The 14937-nt window shown below is 49.0% G+C and overlaps 1 protein-coding gene across 1 annotated transcript in view; it reads left to right on the forward strand.

Annotated features, from left to right (window-relative positions):
• Positions 1–3895: 3895 nt before the first annotated feature.
• Positions 3896–14937, forward strand: part of serinc4 (serine incorporator 4) — a gene marked incomplete at both ends in the record, with an annotated part of 18801 nt that continues 7759 nt past the window's right edge. The window contains 6 exons of the mRNA XM_084436649.1: positions 3896–3964; positions 8726–8893; positions 9442–9620; positions 10024–10103; positions 10655–10748; positions 14499–14710. Coding sequence (XP_084292775.1) covers positions 3896–3964; positions 8726–8893; positions 9442–9620; positions 10024–10103; positions 10655–10748; positions 14499–14710 — 802 coding nt within the window. The remainder of the gene's footprint in view (positions 3965–8725; positions 8894–9441; positions 9621–10023; positions 10104–10654; positions 10749–14498; positions 14711–14937) is intronic.

Here is a 14937-nt window from a genome sequence, read left to right on the forward strand (position 1 = left end):
TTTAGAAAAGTTCACAGTGGAGGAGCCGTGAGATTAAAGGTCTTACATTGAGGGAGTGCTTCCTGTTATTACATCAGCTATTGGGACTTGTGAAATAATATTCATCATAGAAACGTTGGATGAAACTGGTCCAGGATGTGTTTTTCAGAACTCAGGGTTTGTTTGGTAAACTGGGAGTTGAGTGATGAGATTTCAGGATTCTCAGATTTACATTTAGCAGAATGAAAGTGATATAAGAGCTGATAAAACAGATGGATAGATAAAAACTGTACTGTAGCTACTTCGTTGATCCCAAGGGGAAATTAATCACACAGCAGCAGGATACACACGACAAACAAAGCATACAATCAAGAGCTAGACATGGTGCTCAGAGAGCACAGATCTCCGCCCCTGAATGCATTTTGTGGCTCTGTGTGCATCAAAATATAATGGGCTCTAAATTGGCCCATGCTACACCCCTCCACCGAGTTTCATGAAAAGCGGTCTGGTAGTTTTTGCGCTATCCTGGTCCAAAAAATGAATGGTGGTTAATGTCTGGCCGTGTTTGGGCGGCTTGTGGACCCGCCCCGCAATTTGGATCCGCTCCAAAATGTAATGGGTTCTAAGGTGGCCCATGCTACACCCCTCCACTGAGTTTCATGAAAATCAATGCAGTAGTTTTTGCGTAGTCCTGTTGACAGACGTACAGACGGACATATGGACGTATAGTACGGATGGTCGTACACATGCCACGAAAACATTACATAAATGGAAAAGGATGTCTTCACACTAGATTATATGGGGTCGAAACGTATCTTAAATAAAGTGTTTGGAGCTACGTATAATCCAGTGTGCGGATATCCTGTTCCATTTATAGATTCAGATTGTTTATCCTGCACCTGGCCTAAAGCACAGGTTGGATGTACGCACAGCTACTTCTCTTTGACAAAAACATTACGTCTCACCCAGCTGTTGCTGGTGCGGAGGTAATAAGAATAAGATATAGCAAAAATACAATCTAAAACAAATTACAGTGAGCAGAGTATTTTAAATTATTTCCAAATAATTGTAATATAAATATTATACATATATATATATATATATATTTACATGAAATGGAGTACTGTATTTCAGGGAAGTGAATACTATTCGACAGTATTTATTCAAATAAAATTATTTGATTTAATTATTTGAAAATACTTTGTGACAAAGCAATTATTCTTTCTATTAGTATCTGTAATTGACCCATGTCTTGTCTTACTGTATGGTAGAACATCAGGACTAAGCTTCTATCAAGGGGTTCACAGTGTGCCATTGATTGATTGTCCTTGAATAGCATAAACGGGCTAGATAAAATTATGACTGAACCAACTGGGGTGTAAAATCAGTGCCACTGTGCCGTGTTTGATAAAGGCTACATCTGATTAGGCCTGTTGATATTCCTGTGTGTCCTGGTGAAAGTTTATACAGTCATATAACCATATCCAACCCTCGATGGGCCTGGGCTGCGTTTCCAAGAGGTATCGTAGCGCTACGTTCATCGTAAGCTACGGCGTTCATCGTAGCGCTACGATGCCTCTGGGAAACGCAGCCCTGATCTGTAGCACAATCCAAAAGGCTTCAGTTGGGATGATTGTGAGATTGTGATGATCACAGAGATCAGATATGCCTCTATCTTGCAATCTTAGTATCGATAGATAACAAATCAGTAGAGAGCTTTGGCTATTTCTAGCTATTTTTTTGTCAGTGGTCCTACAACTGTTACTGTACTAAAGGCTTTGTTGGCTATTAGTGTCTCTACATTACATTCATTCATTCACGTCACTCAGGAGTTCATTCACTGGGTTAGTAACTCAAGCCTCTAATCCTAGAGTTCACAGGAGGCTTTCCTCTGTTACTCAAGGCCTCTTACACTCTGAGCAAGGACGGGATTAGAGTGGGTAGCATTGCTGTAGTTGATTATTCTATTCTGAGCAGATGATAGACATAGACACGTACTGTATGTCTTCTATGCCATTTGCTCCTATGTCTGAAAATAGCCTTTCATTGATTTCGCTCCTGTGAAGAACCAGGGCATCAGAACGTGTTTCCACATCGCAGCAGGTTGCAGGCGTCCATTTTAGTGTTTGCCTCATTTGCGCTACGTGCTCAACCCAGTCTCACTCTGTGTATCTGTGTTTGTCACTGACTCAGACTTGTATTTGTGATGATCAGGACATGGTGGATTGTCAGGAGGATAGAAGAGGCCATCCAGCAGCTCTGGATCAGACATAATATTACTCACTGTTCAGTAACTGTGGGTCGGGGAGGCCCAGCCGAGCGGAGGTCCTCCACCCGGACCGGCCCGGGTTAGGAAGTCTGGCTACAGCGGGAACATGGGACCACAGCGGGAACATGGGACCACAGTGGGAACATCGGACCACAGTGGGAACATGGGACCACAGCGGGAACATGGGACCACAGCGGGAACATGGGACTGAAGGTCACCCTGGCTGAGATGAGGACTGAACCACTCACAGATTATCCTGGCAGCCCGCTCACACATTGACCTCAATCTAATCTGACTCACACAGCTACTCTCACCCTTACTCTAACCCTAACCCTCATTATTATCTGTCTGGCAAACAGCCGTTTTCATGTTTTCATTTATATTTAACATGCATCTGGTTGTCTGTTATGTTTTTTAGGCTATAGGCTATATAATCCACAGATGGGAGCAAACAGGAAGATATGCGTCTCCTGTGTTATCTATCACATGATCAGGTCGTCCTGTCCTGTCCCGTATATATTTGTATACTGTCAGAGTGTTCCTGGCTCACAGACCGCCGTGCGTCCGCCCTGCTTGTGTGTTTCTGGGTCAGAGTGTGATGATGAGGATTATGGATGATGCCTCTTTCCATGATGGAGGAAGTCTCATCAGGAAGAGCAGCAGAGTTGGGCGAGGCGCAGTGGGTGTGTGTATTATCCTCAACACACACATCTCAAAATCACTCAGAATTGCCGGTACTTACTTTTTTGTCATACTTACTTGATTACTCACGTGTGGCCCCTTCCTATTGTGCCTCTGTGTGTGTGTGTGTGTGTGTGTGTGTGTGTGTGTGTGTGTGTATGAGTGTGCGTGTATGTGTGTGTATGTGTATGTGTGTGTGTATGTGTGTGTGTGTGTGTGTGGGGGCGTGTCTGTGTGTGTGTGTGTGCGTTTGTGTGTGTGTGTGTGTGGTGTATGTGTGTGCGTGCGTGTGTGTGTGGAACAAGGACCCTGGGGGAGGGGAGGGACAGATGGTCCCCCCGCCTCTTCCCTCTCCCTCCTCCCCCTCGTCCCTCCTCCTCCCCCTCTCTGGCGGAGCCTAATCTGAGCGAGGGGGGAGGGAGGGGGAGGGCTACTGGGCATTCATCACCACCTCTCCTGGCATCGGCCGGAACACACGCAGACCCGGAGCTCACGGGACACGGGCAGGAAAACAATATTTTACCCCCAGAAGCTGGATTGAAACGGATGCCGGCGGAGTGAGACTGGAGCAGTTGGACTGAGGACCGGGCAGCAGGGGGTCAGTTGAATCACTGCGACCAGGGGGTCAGTTGAATGAGTGCGACCAGAGAGTCCAGCGAGAGGAGAGGAGGGTGGAGGACGATCCACCCGGCTGGCCTGCTGGGACCCGGACCAGACTCCCACAAGGCCGTTCACAGCTTCCGTTTTCTGCCGTCAGGCTTCTGTTTGAGAAACAAACCAAAACAATTCTAGTTATACAATACAAGTTATTATTTTATGAAGTGATTTTTTCCTGGTGACTGTGAGAATGTACTCTTCACAGAGACTTTGATGAAAACTGACACCTGTCTGCATTGGGATTTTCTGGACAGAATATAGAGGAGTGACTGGAGAAGCAGACACATCTATATACAGTAGAGAATCACAATGTCGACTGGCCAAGGGATGCACCAGAAGGGTGCCTATAACTACTTCCTGAGTATGGTGGCCTACCAGGTGAGAATGAGGGGACTGTATGACCACGATGGAGGCCGAAGGGGTACCGTTGAAGACATACCTAGAAAGAGAGGGTAGTGGTCAATTTTAGATATGCTTTGGACTGACATCTGGATAACCTCCTAGGGGTCTTAGTACAATATCACGTTCACATAGCCTTGACTCCCATCTTCAATAGGTGCGAATAATCTCTCAATGAAGCATGAATCCATGATACTGAGATGTAATTAGTTTATGTAGAGTTTACTTGAACTGTAATGACTGTGATTGAATAGGTCTGAGACAACGAGTGTAAGGACTGATATTGTACTGGTTTTGTGTTCCTTATTCTTAGATAATTTGTTCTGGCTCGTTGTTGTCCTGGTTTGTTTGAGATCCAGTGCTATCAGGTGCTGCTGAGTCTCTGCTCTAGTCAGTCTGACATGCTGGTTGGATGGATGGGTTAGGGTTGATGTTCTGACATGCTGGGTTGGATGGATGGGTTAGGGTTGATGTTCTGACATGCTGGGTTGGATGGATGGGTTAGGGTTGATGTTCTGACATGCTGGGTTGGATGGATGGGTTAGGGTTGATGTTCTGACATGATGGTTGGATGGAGGTGCACGGGTTGATGTTCTGACATGATGGTTGGATGGAGGTGCACGGGTTGATGTTCTGACATGCTGGGTTGGATGGATGGGTTAGGGTTGATGTTACATTTCAGATGATCAAACTCCACCACAAAGTCTGAGGCTGCGTCAGCCCTTCAGCAGTAGACCTCCATTCACACCCAGGATCTAAGGGTCCAGCCCTGCAGCAGTAGACCTCCATTCACACCCAGGATCTAAGGGTCCAGCCCTCCATTCACACCCAGGATCTAAGGGTCCAGTCTTTTTCCATTGGGGTTTTACAGGCACAGCTATGGGGAACGAGAGTGGAGCTAGCCTGTATTCAGTCCATACCCTTATATTGAGGAAAAACATTGTATAGCCTGAATTTCACATCTGAAAAACTTCTGAGATTGAATTTCCTACCTGATCTACGATAAAGCACAACTCTCATACATCTATGGTTGTAGACTGAACATGATCAAATGAAAGGGATCGTTTGTTCCTCAGAGCCAGAACACTGATCAACATCTCTGACCAGTTAATCCAGTATTAAAGGACTGAGTGGACCAGTAGCTAACCCTAACCCTAACCCAGACTGACCGCTGTGTTCATACTGATCTCAGGAGCAGTGATGATGACCTTCACCTCCCAACTCACTGCCCCCTCCTAACCCTAACCCTAACCCTAACCCAACTCACTGCCCCCTCCTAACCCTAACCCAACTCACTGCCCCCCCTAACCCTAACCCAACTCACTGCCCCCTCCTAACCCTAACCCAACTCACTGCCCCCTCCTAACCCTAACCCAACTCACTGCCCATTTCCATTATTTTATTGTATATGGTGTTAATAAGATCCCTAAGGCAATCATTACACTGAGTTCTGCAATGAAATAACTTCATAGTTTTTATATTCTTATTCTTTATATTATCTTTTTAAATTTATTTTATTTACAGGAGCTCTGCTTTGCTGCCTGAATTTTGTTGAATACACCAGAACAATAAAGACATTCTATTCTGCTCTATAATGCAGGGGCTACGGTTAAAGAGACTTGTCTCTGTGTGACCTCCCCATTGATATTAAACAAATGGCTCTACTAACTTTAGAAAAAGAGAACCTGTCACGTAAAGTATCATGACAATGCTTTGTTAAGAAACACTTTCTTAACTCTGTAACAGCTGATAATTTCAAAATAATGATGAACACAAATAGGGTAACAATCCCGGAAGTGGGGCTTTCACATGTTAATCAAGTGACCAATTTTAATACCAAATTGAGTGCTGGCCTTGACTCTGTAGCACCTATGAAACAAATAAAAAGCTCCATGGAGGAATGAGATCAATAATGAGATCAATCAACTCAAGAGAACATGTAGAAGATCTGAGCACATATGGAGGAAGACAAAGCTGCAGGTTCAACATGATAATCTTAAAGAACATCTCTATGCCTTTAATAAAGCAATAAGAAATGCTTGGAAAGATCACTTCTCCAAACTGATTTCTAGAAACTATAACAATCCCAGGGTGTTCTTTTCAATGATTGACGGCCTCATAAACCCCACCCCCTACACACCTGTCAACATGTTCTCTACTTCCAAGTGTGAGGAATTTGTGGCATATTTAGAGATAAGATAAATGACATTAGGATGAGTATCAACCAGACAAGACCAAATGTTTTCTTGCTGACACTCCTCCACTGAGCAGTGGTATGAGCTGGTGTGCACCGGTTGACACAGAGATGCTGAGAAAAGTGGTGTCACAACTTATGTGGTTTTTATGCCCTCTCGATCCTATTCCCACCAAGTTTTTCAAGACTATTTTATGTGTCTGAGGACACTTTAGCCGTTGTTAACTGTTCCCTCAGTACAGGCTTTTTCCCATATGCACTTAATACTGCCCTGGTAAAACCCCTTTTGAAGAAAAATAACCTAGACTCCTCAGTCCTCAGAAATGTTAAACCGATTTCCAACCTCCTACTTTTAGGTACAATTCTAGAAAAAGTATTCAAACAGTTAAATTACTTTCTAGATGGAAATTGTATCCTTGATACCGTACTTTTCAGTCTGGTTTTCGCCCTCATCATAGTGTGCAGACAGCACTGGTCAAGGTTGTAAACGAACTCACTCTTCAAAGGAGCGCTCATAGTTCCTCCAAGAGAGACATCCCTACTGGTGTAACTGTCAGCGTGTCTGGGTTAGGGTTAGTTGACACGTTGTCAGCGCGTCTGCCTCACAAGCGGTAGAGCTTGTTGAACGGGGGTTCGAATTCTGCCCTGTGAACCGTTGAATACAATGCAGACGAGAGTACTCCGGTCACACTAGGTCCATGTGTGTATTCATAAAGCAGAGAGGCAAAGTCTCCATTTTAATCTGTGGAGTGTCCTGTAATTAGCTGAATGCTCTGCGTTAGCCTGAGCGACCTGCTTTCAACCCAGGATGAAAGGGGATTGGCCCATGTCCAGCCCACCTCAACCCTGATTCACCTGAATCAGAACCAGTCAAATGCTTTTGGGATATTGGGATTAATCCACTACCCCACCGCCTCTACCTTCTTCATAACAACCACGGACCAGACAGACACACGTCCAAAAGTAGGATGTCTGATATCGGACCAGCAGCCACCTCCTTCAACACTGTGACATGGATGAAACCATCATCTTTCTATCCCACACCTACTGTACGCTGCTCAACATCTGTTGTTGTGGTGTAAGTTACGCGCATCGTATCAGGTCACCCATCTCTAGCAGTTGACGCCATTTTCTTTGGCTTGCTGTTTCACCTTCACTTCCACCACTGTTCAGATACGAACGATAGGACTTCAGCATAGGCCCGAATCACAGTGTGTATCTCTATATTCCGATTGTCAGGACATGCTGATAGGAAGTGTGTATCTCTATATTCCTCTCTTCAGGACATGCTGATAGGAAGTGTGTATCTCTGTTCCTCTCAGGACATGCTGATTGGAAGTGTATCTCTGTTCCTCTCCTGGGGACATGCTGATCTTCTTTCGTATATCATCAGATGGCCAACTCAATGTGGTGCAGCCATGCCCTCGTCTCCGGTCCTAAGTCAAAGGGGCCGGCTTCTGAAGGTGGGCTGTATAGGGGGCTTCTGAAGGTGGGCTGTATAGGGGGCTTCTAAAGGTGGGCTGTATAGGGGGCTTCTGAAGGTGGGCTGTATAGGGGGCTTCTGAAGGTGGGCTGTATAGGGGGCTTCTGAAGGTGGGCTGTATAGGGGGCTTCTGAAGGTGGGCTGTATAGGGGGCTTTTGAAGGTGGGCTGTATAGGGGGCTTCTGTAGGTGGGCTGTATAGGGGGCTTCTGAAGGTGGGCTGTATAGGGGGCTTCTGTAGGTGGGCTGTATAGGGGGCTTCTGAAGGTGGGCTGTATAGGGGGCTTCTGTAGGTGGGCTGTATAGGGGGCTTCTGAAGGTGGGCTGTATAGGGGGCTTTTGAAGGTGGGCTGTATAGGGGGCTTCTAAAGGTGGGCTGTATAGGGGGCTTCTGAAGGTGGGCTGTATAGGGGGCGTCTGAAGGTGGGCTGTATAGGGGGCTTCTGTAGGTGGGCTGTATAGGGGGCTTCTGTAGGTGGGCTGTATAGGGGGCTTCTGAAGGTGGGCTGTATAGGGGGCTTCTGAAGGTGGGCTGTATAGGGGGCTTCTGTAGGTGGGCTGTATAGGGGGCTTCTGAAGGTGGGCTGTATAGGGGGCTTCTGAAGGTGGGCTGTATAGGGGGCAGCCGGTGATGATGTGCTCGGCAGTCTGATCAGGCTCGCCACACTCGCATGCCGCACTGTCCGATAGGCCCCACTTCTTCAGAGATGACTTGAAGCGGCCGACCCCAGTGTGTAGACGGTCATGCTGATGGGAGGTGTGTGTTCATGCTGATAGGAGGTGTGTGGCTGTGTTCATGCTGATAGGAGGTGTGTGTTCATGCTGATAGGAGGTGTGTGTTCATGCTGATAGGAGGTGTGTGTTCATGCTGATAGGAGGTGTGTGTTCATGCTGATGGGTGTGTGTTCATGCTGATAGGAGGTGTGTGTTCATGCTGATAGGAGGTGTGTGTTCATGCTGATAGGAGGTGTGTGTTCATGCTGATAGGAGGTGTGTGTTCATGCTGACAGGAGGTGTGTGTTCATGCTGATAGGAGGTGTGTGTGTGTGTGCTCCTGTCCCCAGGTGTGCTGCTGCTGTGGGCCAGCTCCGTGCTCGCTGTGCTGCTCCTTCTGTCCTCCGGTGAGGTCATCGTTCAGCACGCGATTCATGTACACGCTGTTCCACGTCCTGGCCTGCGCCGTGTCCTGCCTCATGCTGTCCCGCACCGTCTCCGAGGCCGTCCGGGAGAACGTGAGGGCCTGACCGCTCCGTCCGGGGCGCGAGCACATTCACACACAGACACACACACACGCACGCACGCATGCACGCACGCACGCACGCATACACACACTCACACACACACACACACACACACGCACGCACGCACGCATACACACACTCACGCACACACACACAAACACACACACACACACACACACACACACACACACACACAGGGTTACCATGGGTGACATAGATATTGTGTGTGCGTGTGTGCGTGCATGCGTGTGTGTGTGTGCATGTGCATGTGTGTGTGTGTGTGCATGTGTGTGTGTGCGTGAGCGTGCGTGCGTGTGTGTGTGTGCATGTGTAAGCGGGTGAAACGTGAGAGTAGTTGGTGAAACTCACTCTTCAAAGGAGCGCTGACAGTCCCTCTGAGATGGATGTCTCTATTGGTGTAACTAACCCTCACCCTCACCCTCACCCTCACAAGAGCTGCACCCCCAATACGGGTCGAACCACTGAACACAACGCAGACGAGAGTATGACGGCTCAATGTGTGTGTGTGTGTTTTTCAGGTGCCTTTCTTCAACATGGTGTGTGACGAGGCCCATGGCGGCGGGGACTGTGAGATGCTGGTGGGATACTCGGCCGTCTACAGGGTCTGCTTCGGCACCGCCTGCTTCTACCTGATGATGGCGCTGTTCCTCATCGACGTCAAGTCCAGCCAGGACGTCAGAGCTCTCATTCACAATGGGTGAGAGTTCTCCCTCTCTAATCAGAGGGGCTCCCTCTCTAATCCACCATTCACATGTTGATAGAGCGTCAAAAGAATACGTTTTGAGTGAATTATCACACTATAGCACAAATAAAAAACAATCTATCTTGGTGTATTACCGGGCCATTGACCTCCTATTCTGTTCTAAGCTCTGTGTTGAGAGCACTTTCCACTGCTCCATTGTGGATTAGAGCTGTAACGCAGCGAGGATTAGGCTTTGGGAGACAGTCCCCCTCGTTGGTATTAATCTGCCCATAAGACTCTTACCCCGCCCAGGGCGGTCAGCGGGTCTTGAGCCTTAGCTGAGGTCACACACCTGGACATCGCTCGCTGGGGACGGGACCGGTTCAACCAGCCCCGCTTGCTCTGTGTCCAAACGCAGGTTCTGGTTTTTCAAGTTCATCCTCCTGCTGGGAATGTGCACCGCTGCCTTCTTCATCCCCACCGAGTCCTTCCTCCATGGTGAGTCATGTCACGTCTCACACAGCTTCTAGAATTGATGCACCCCTCTCTGGAGCCAGCTAGGGGGTGCTGTAGATTCAGTGTCGGTGGCGCTTAGCCTGCACAGTAATTCAACTTGCCCGTAAATCTATTTATGGTTGGATTCCAGTAGTTCTGGGAGCAGTAAATCTCTTCCTTACACAAGCCCTCTCAGATCTGGGAGAGTTTATAGACATGTACAGTGAGATTGACTAAAGGATGATTGTTGGCTGGGTTTTTAATCTCTCTCTCTCCTCTCCATCTTTCTCTTCTTACCTTTCTTTTAATCTCTCTCTCTCTCTCCTCTCCATCCTTCTCTTTCTTACCTTCTCTCTCACCCCTCCATCTATCCCAAACATCTCTCTCGCTCTCCTCCATCTCTCTTTCTTTCTCTCCATCTCTCTCTCTTTCTCTCCATCTCTCTTTCTTTCTCTCTATCTCTTTCTCTTTCTCTCCATTTCTCTCTTTCTCTCTCTCTCCATCTCTCTCTCCATCTCTCTCTCTCTCCATCTCTCTCTCCATCTCTCTATCAGCCTGGCACTATGTAGGAGTGGTTGGAGGATTTGCCTTCATCCTCATCCAGCTCACCCTCATCACAGCGTTCGCCCACACCTGGAACAAGAACTGGTGAGGAGGGCGGGGCAGAGGCAGAGGGACGTGGGTAGGCAGGGGTCAGGGGTCAGTGATGGAGAGACAGTGGGGTGGGCAGGGGTCAGTGATGGAGAGAGAGTGGGGGGGGCAGGGGTCAGGGGTCAGTGATGGAGAGAGAGTGGGGGGGCAGGGGTCAGGGGTCAGTGATGGAGAGAGAGTGGGGGGGCAGGGGTCAGGGGTCAGTGATGGAGAGAGAGTGGGGGGGGCAGGAGGCAGTGATGGAGAGAGAGTGGGTGGGAGTCAGGGGTCAGTGATGGAGAGAGAGTGGGGGGGGGCAGGGGTCAGGGGTCAGTGATGGAGAGAGAGTGGGGGGTGGGCAGGGGGCAGGGGTCAGTGATGGAGAGAGAGTGGGGGGTGGGCAGGGGTTAGGGGTCAGTGATGCAGAGACAGTGGGTGGGGGTCAGGGGTCAGTGATGGAAAGAGAGTGGGGGGTGGGCAGGGGTCAGTGATGCAGAGACAGTGGGTGCGGGTCAGGGGTCAGTGATGGAGAGAGAGTGGGTGGGAGTCAGGGGTCAGTGATGAAAAGAGAGGGGGTGGGGGTCAGGGGTCAGTGATGGAGAGAGAGTGGGTGGTGGGCAGGGGTCAGTGATGAAGAGAGAGGGGGTGGGGGTCAGGGGTCAGGGGTCAGTGATGAAGAGAGAGTGGGTGGGGTTAGGGGTCAGGGCTAGAGCATCATGCCCTTGTCAACAGGCCTGGATAAGGAATGACTCTTGTCCAGTAAAACTCTACTGGAATCTCTAGCTGGACAGTCACCCTCCCTCTCAGCCCCCCCCCCCCCACACACACACACACACACACACACACACTCATAACGCTGGTCCACATCTGGAGGAGGGGATCTCTGTTTCCATCACTGCTTCTCACCTCTTGTTCAACCGTCTCTCCGGCATTAATGTGCCCAGTAAATCACACAGAACCGCTTTAACCATCTGGCCCCAGAGAGGGCCTCCAAACAGCTACCCCTGCTTACCTCAGAGAGGGCCTCCAAACACAGCTACCCCTGCTTACCTCAGAGAGGGCCTCCAAACAGCTACCCCTGCTTACCTCAGAGAGGGCCTCCAAACACAGCTACCCCTGCTTACCTCAGAGAGGGCCTCCAAACACAGCTACCCCTGCTTACCTCAGAGAGGGCCTCCAAACAGCTACCCCTGCTTACCTCAGAGAGGGCCTCCAAACACAGCTACCCCTGCTTACCTCAGAGAGGGCCTCCAAACACAGCTACCCCTGCTTACCTCAGAGAGGGCCTCCAAACAGCTACCCCTGCTTACCTCAGAGAGGGCCTCCAAACACAGCTACCCCTGTTTACCTCAGAGAGGGCCTCCAAACAGCTACCCCTGCTTACCTCAGAGAGGGCCTCCAAACACAGCTACCCCTGCTTACCTCAGAGAGGGCCTCCAAACACAGCTACCCCTGTTTACCTCAGAGAGGGCCTCCAAACACAGCTACCCCTGCTTACCCCAGAGAGGGCCTCCAAACACAGCTATCCCTGCTTACCTCAGAGAGGGCCTCCAAACACAGCTACCCCTGCGCACCTCACTTTAGCTGTGTGTGTGTGCGTGTGTCCGTGTGTGTGTGCGTGTGTGTGTGCATGTGCGTGTGTGTGTGTGTGTGTCCGTGTGTGTGTGCGTGTGTGTGTGCGTGTGTGTGTGTGTGTGTGTGCGCACACGAGCGTTTGTCTCTTGATCTCTTTCGCTCATCTTCTCTTTCACATCTTTTGCTTCTCATCTCTCCGCTTGTCTTACTTGCTCTCCTTCGCCATCTCCTCATCTCTCTCTTTTCCTCTCTCACCTGTCCCTCTCTCACCTGTCCCTGAGCGTCCTCTGATTGGTCAGCTCGTCCCCGGTCCCATGCTGCCCAGACCGGAGGGCCGGTCCACCACTGGACTCTAGGTTAGGGTTAGGGTTAGGGCTAACCCAGGGCTGGACTCTAGGTTAGGGTTAGGGTTAGAGCTAACCCAGGGCTGGACTCTAGGTTAGGGTTAGGGTTAGGGCTAACCCAGGGCTGGACTCTAGGTTAGGGTTACGGCTAACCCAGGGCTGGACTCTAGGTTAGGGTTAGGGTTAGGGCTAACCCAGGGCTGGACTCTAGGTTAGGGTTAGGGTTAGGGCGAACCCAGCGCTGGACTCTGGCTCCGGCGACGCAGCGTTGTAGCAACGCGACTAACGAGATGTTCTCTGTCTGGAACCGTTCCAAGACAAACAGGGAATCCTCTTATTCCTGCACCAGGATCCCTTAGTCACATCCCCCCTCTCCATCCCCCTGCTGTGGGGTAGAAGGGCCGGTCCACGCTGCTGTTTTTGCATTTCTTCATTTCATTTCATACTTTATTGTCGCTGTGGGGAAATTTGTTGTGGACTCTGCTGGTCCTGCAGGTCACAAGACAGACATCGCAATCATCCTCAACACGAAGACAATAAATAAATAGCAAGGGAAACATATTGCACAACCCTTAGATAAGTAAAATAAAACAGTCAATGCAATCAATAAAGTGTTGATTCAGTCAGAAACCAATAAGGAACCAGTCAATATAATAATCCAATAAATGTTCCAGAAATGTCATTGTCAGGCTGTACTATACCTGTTACATACAGGACAGAGGTAGGGATGCACAATATATCGGCAATCATATCACTATCGGCTGATGTTAGTCATTTTTTTATATGTATCGGTCCGATGTGCAAAACAGCGCCAATGTGAACAACCGATAATTATTTCTGTCTAGCTGCTGTTGTATGTTGTTTTTTAGAGGAAACAATGTGGTAAATCTATGATTTATCAGCTTTTCCGAATGTTTTGGAAATAGAGACAGTGTTTCCATGTGTTTTTCAGTATTTATAACATTTGATTACCATAGAAACCTGTTTTTATATAGATCATATCGACATCGGTAAATATCGGTTATCGGCCATAGCAATGTTAATATCTGTTATCAGTATACTATCGGCCAAAATGTTAATATCGGTGCATCCCTAGACAGAGGTTTAGATTGAAGGGTTAGGGGTGTAGTAAGAGGATGACAGGTAAGGGTGTAGTAAGAGGATGACAGGTAGGGGTGTAGTAAGAGGATGACAGGTAGGGGTGTAGTAAGAGGATGACAGGTAGGGGTGTAGTAAGAGGATGACAGGTAGGGGTGTACTAAGAGGATGACAGGTAGGGGTGTAGTAAGAGGATGACAGGTAGGGGTGTACTAAGAGGATGACAGGTAGGGGTGTAGTAAGAGGATGACAGGTAGGGGTGTAGTAAGAGGATGACAGGTAAGGGTGTACAAAGAGGATGACAGGTAGGGGTGTAGTAAGAGGATGACAGGTAGAGGTGTAGTAAGAGGATGACAGTTAGGGGTGTACTAAGAGGATGACAGGTAGCGGTGTACTAAGAGGATGACAGGTAGGGGTGTACTAAGAGGATGACAGGTAGGGGTGTAGTAAGAGGATGACAGGTAGGGGTGTAGTAAGAGGATGACAGGTAGGGGTGTACTAAGAGGATGACAGGTAGGGGTGTAGTAAGAGGATGACAGGTAGGGGTGTAGTAAGAGGATGACAGTTAGGGGTGTACTAAGAGGATGACAGGTAGGGGTGTACTAAGAGGATGACAGGTAGGGTTGTACTAAGAGGTTGACAGGTAGGGGTGTAGTAAGAGGATGACAGGTAGGGGTGTAGTAAGAGGATGACAGGTAGGGGTGTAGTAAGAGGATGGTGGCTCAGTGTCGGTCGTGTGTTTGACCCCCAGGCTGACGGGGGCGGCGGAGAACAAGCGCTGGTACCTGGCCGTGACGTGCGCCACCCTGTTCTTCTACACCATCGCCTCCATGGCCTTCAACTTCATGTACAAGTACTACACGCACCCCATCGCCTGCCAGTCCAACAAGACGCTGCTCTGGACCAACCTGGGCCTCTGCGGCGTCATGTCCTTCATCGCTGTCACGCCCTGCGTGCGGCAGAGTGAGTCTCTCGAGACACACACACACACACACACACACACACACACATACACACACGCTTCACATCGTTACAAATGTCTGTATGTCTGTCATCTGCTAAGCGGTGAAGTCGACGCTAACACTGTCTCAGCTTAAGCAAACATCCGTGTGGGTGAAGCCAAAGATGACAAAACATAATGATTACATGAACCCCAACGTTATCACTCCTCTCCTGCTAATACCACCCAG

Source organism: Borostomias antarcticus (genome assembly GCF_949987555.1).
Source record: "Borostomias antarcticus genome assembly, chromosome: 4".
NCBI classification, from domain to species: Eukaryota; Metazoa; Chordata; class Actinopteri; order Stomiiformes; family Stomiidae; genus Borostomias; species Borostomias antarcticus.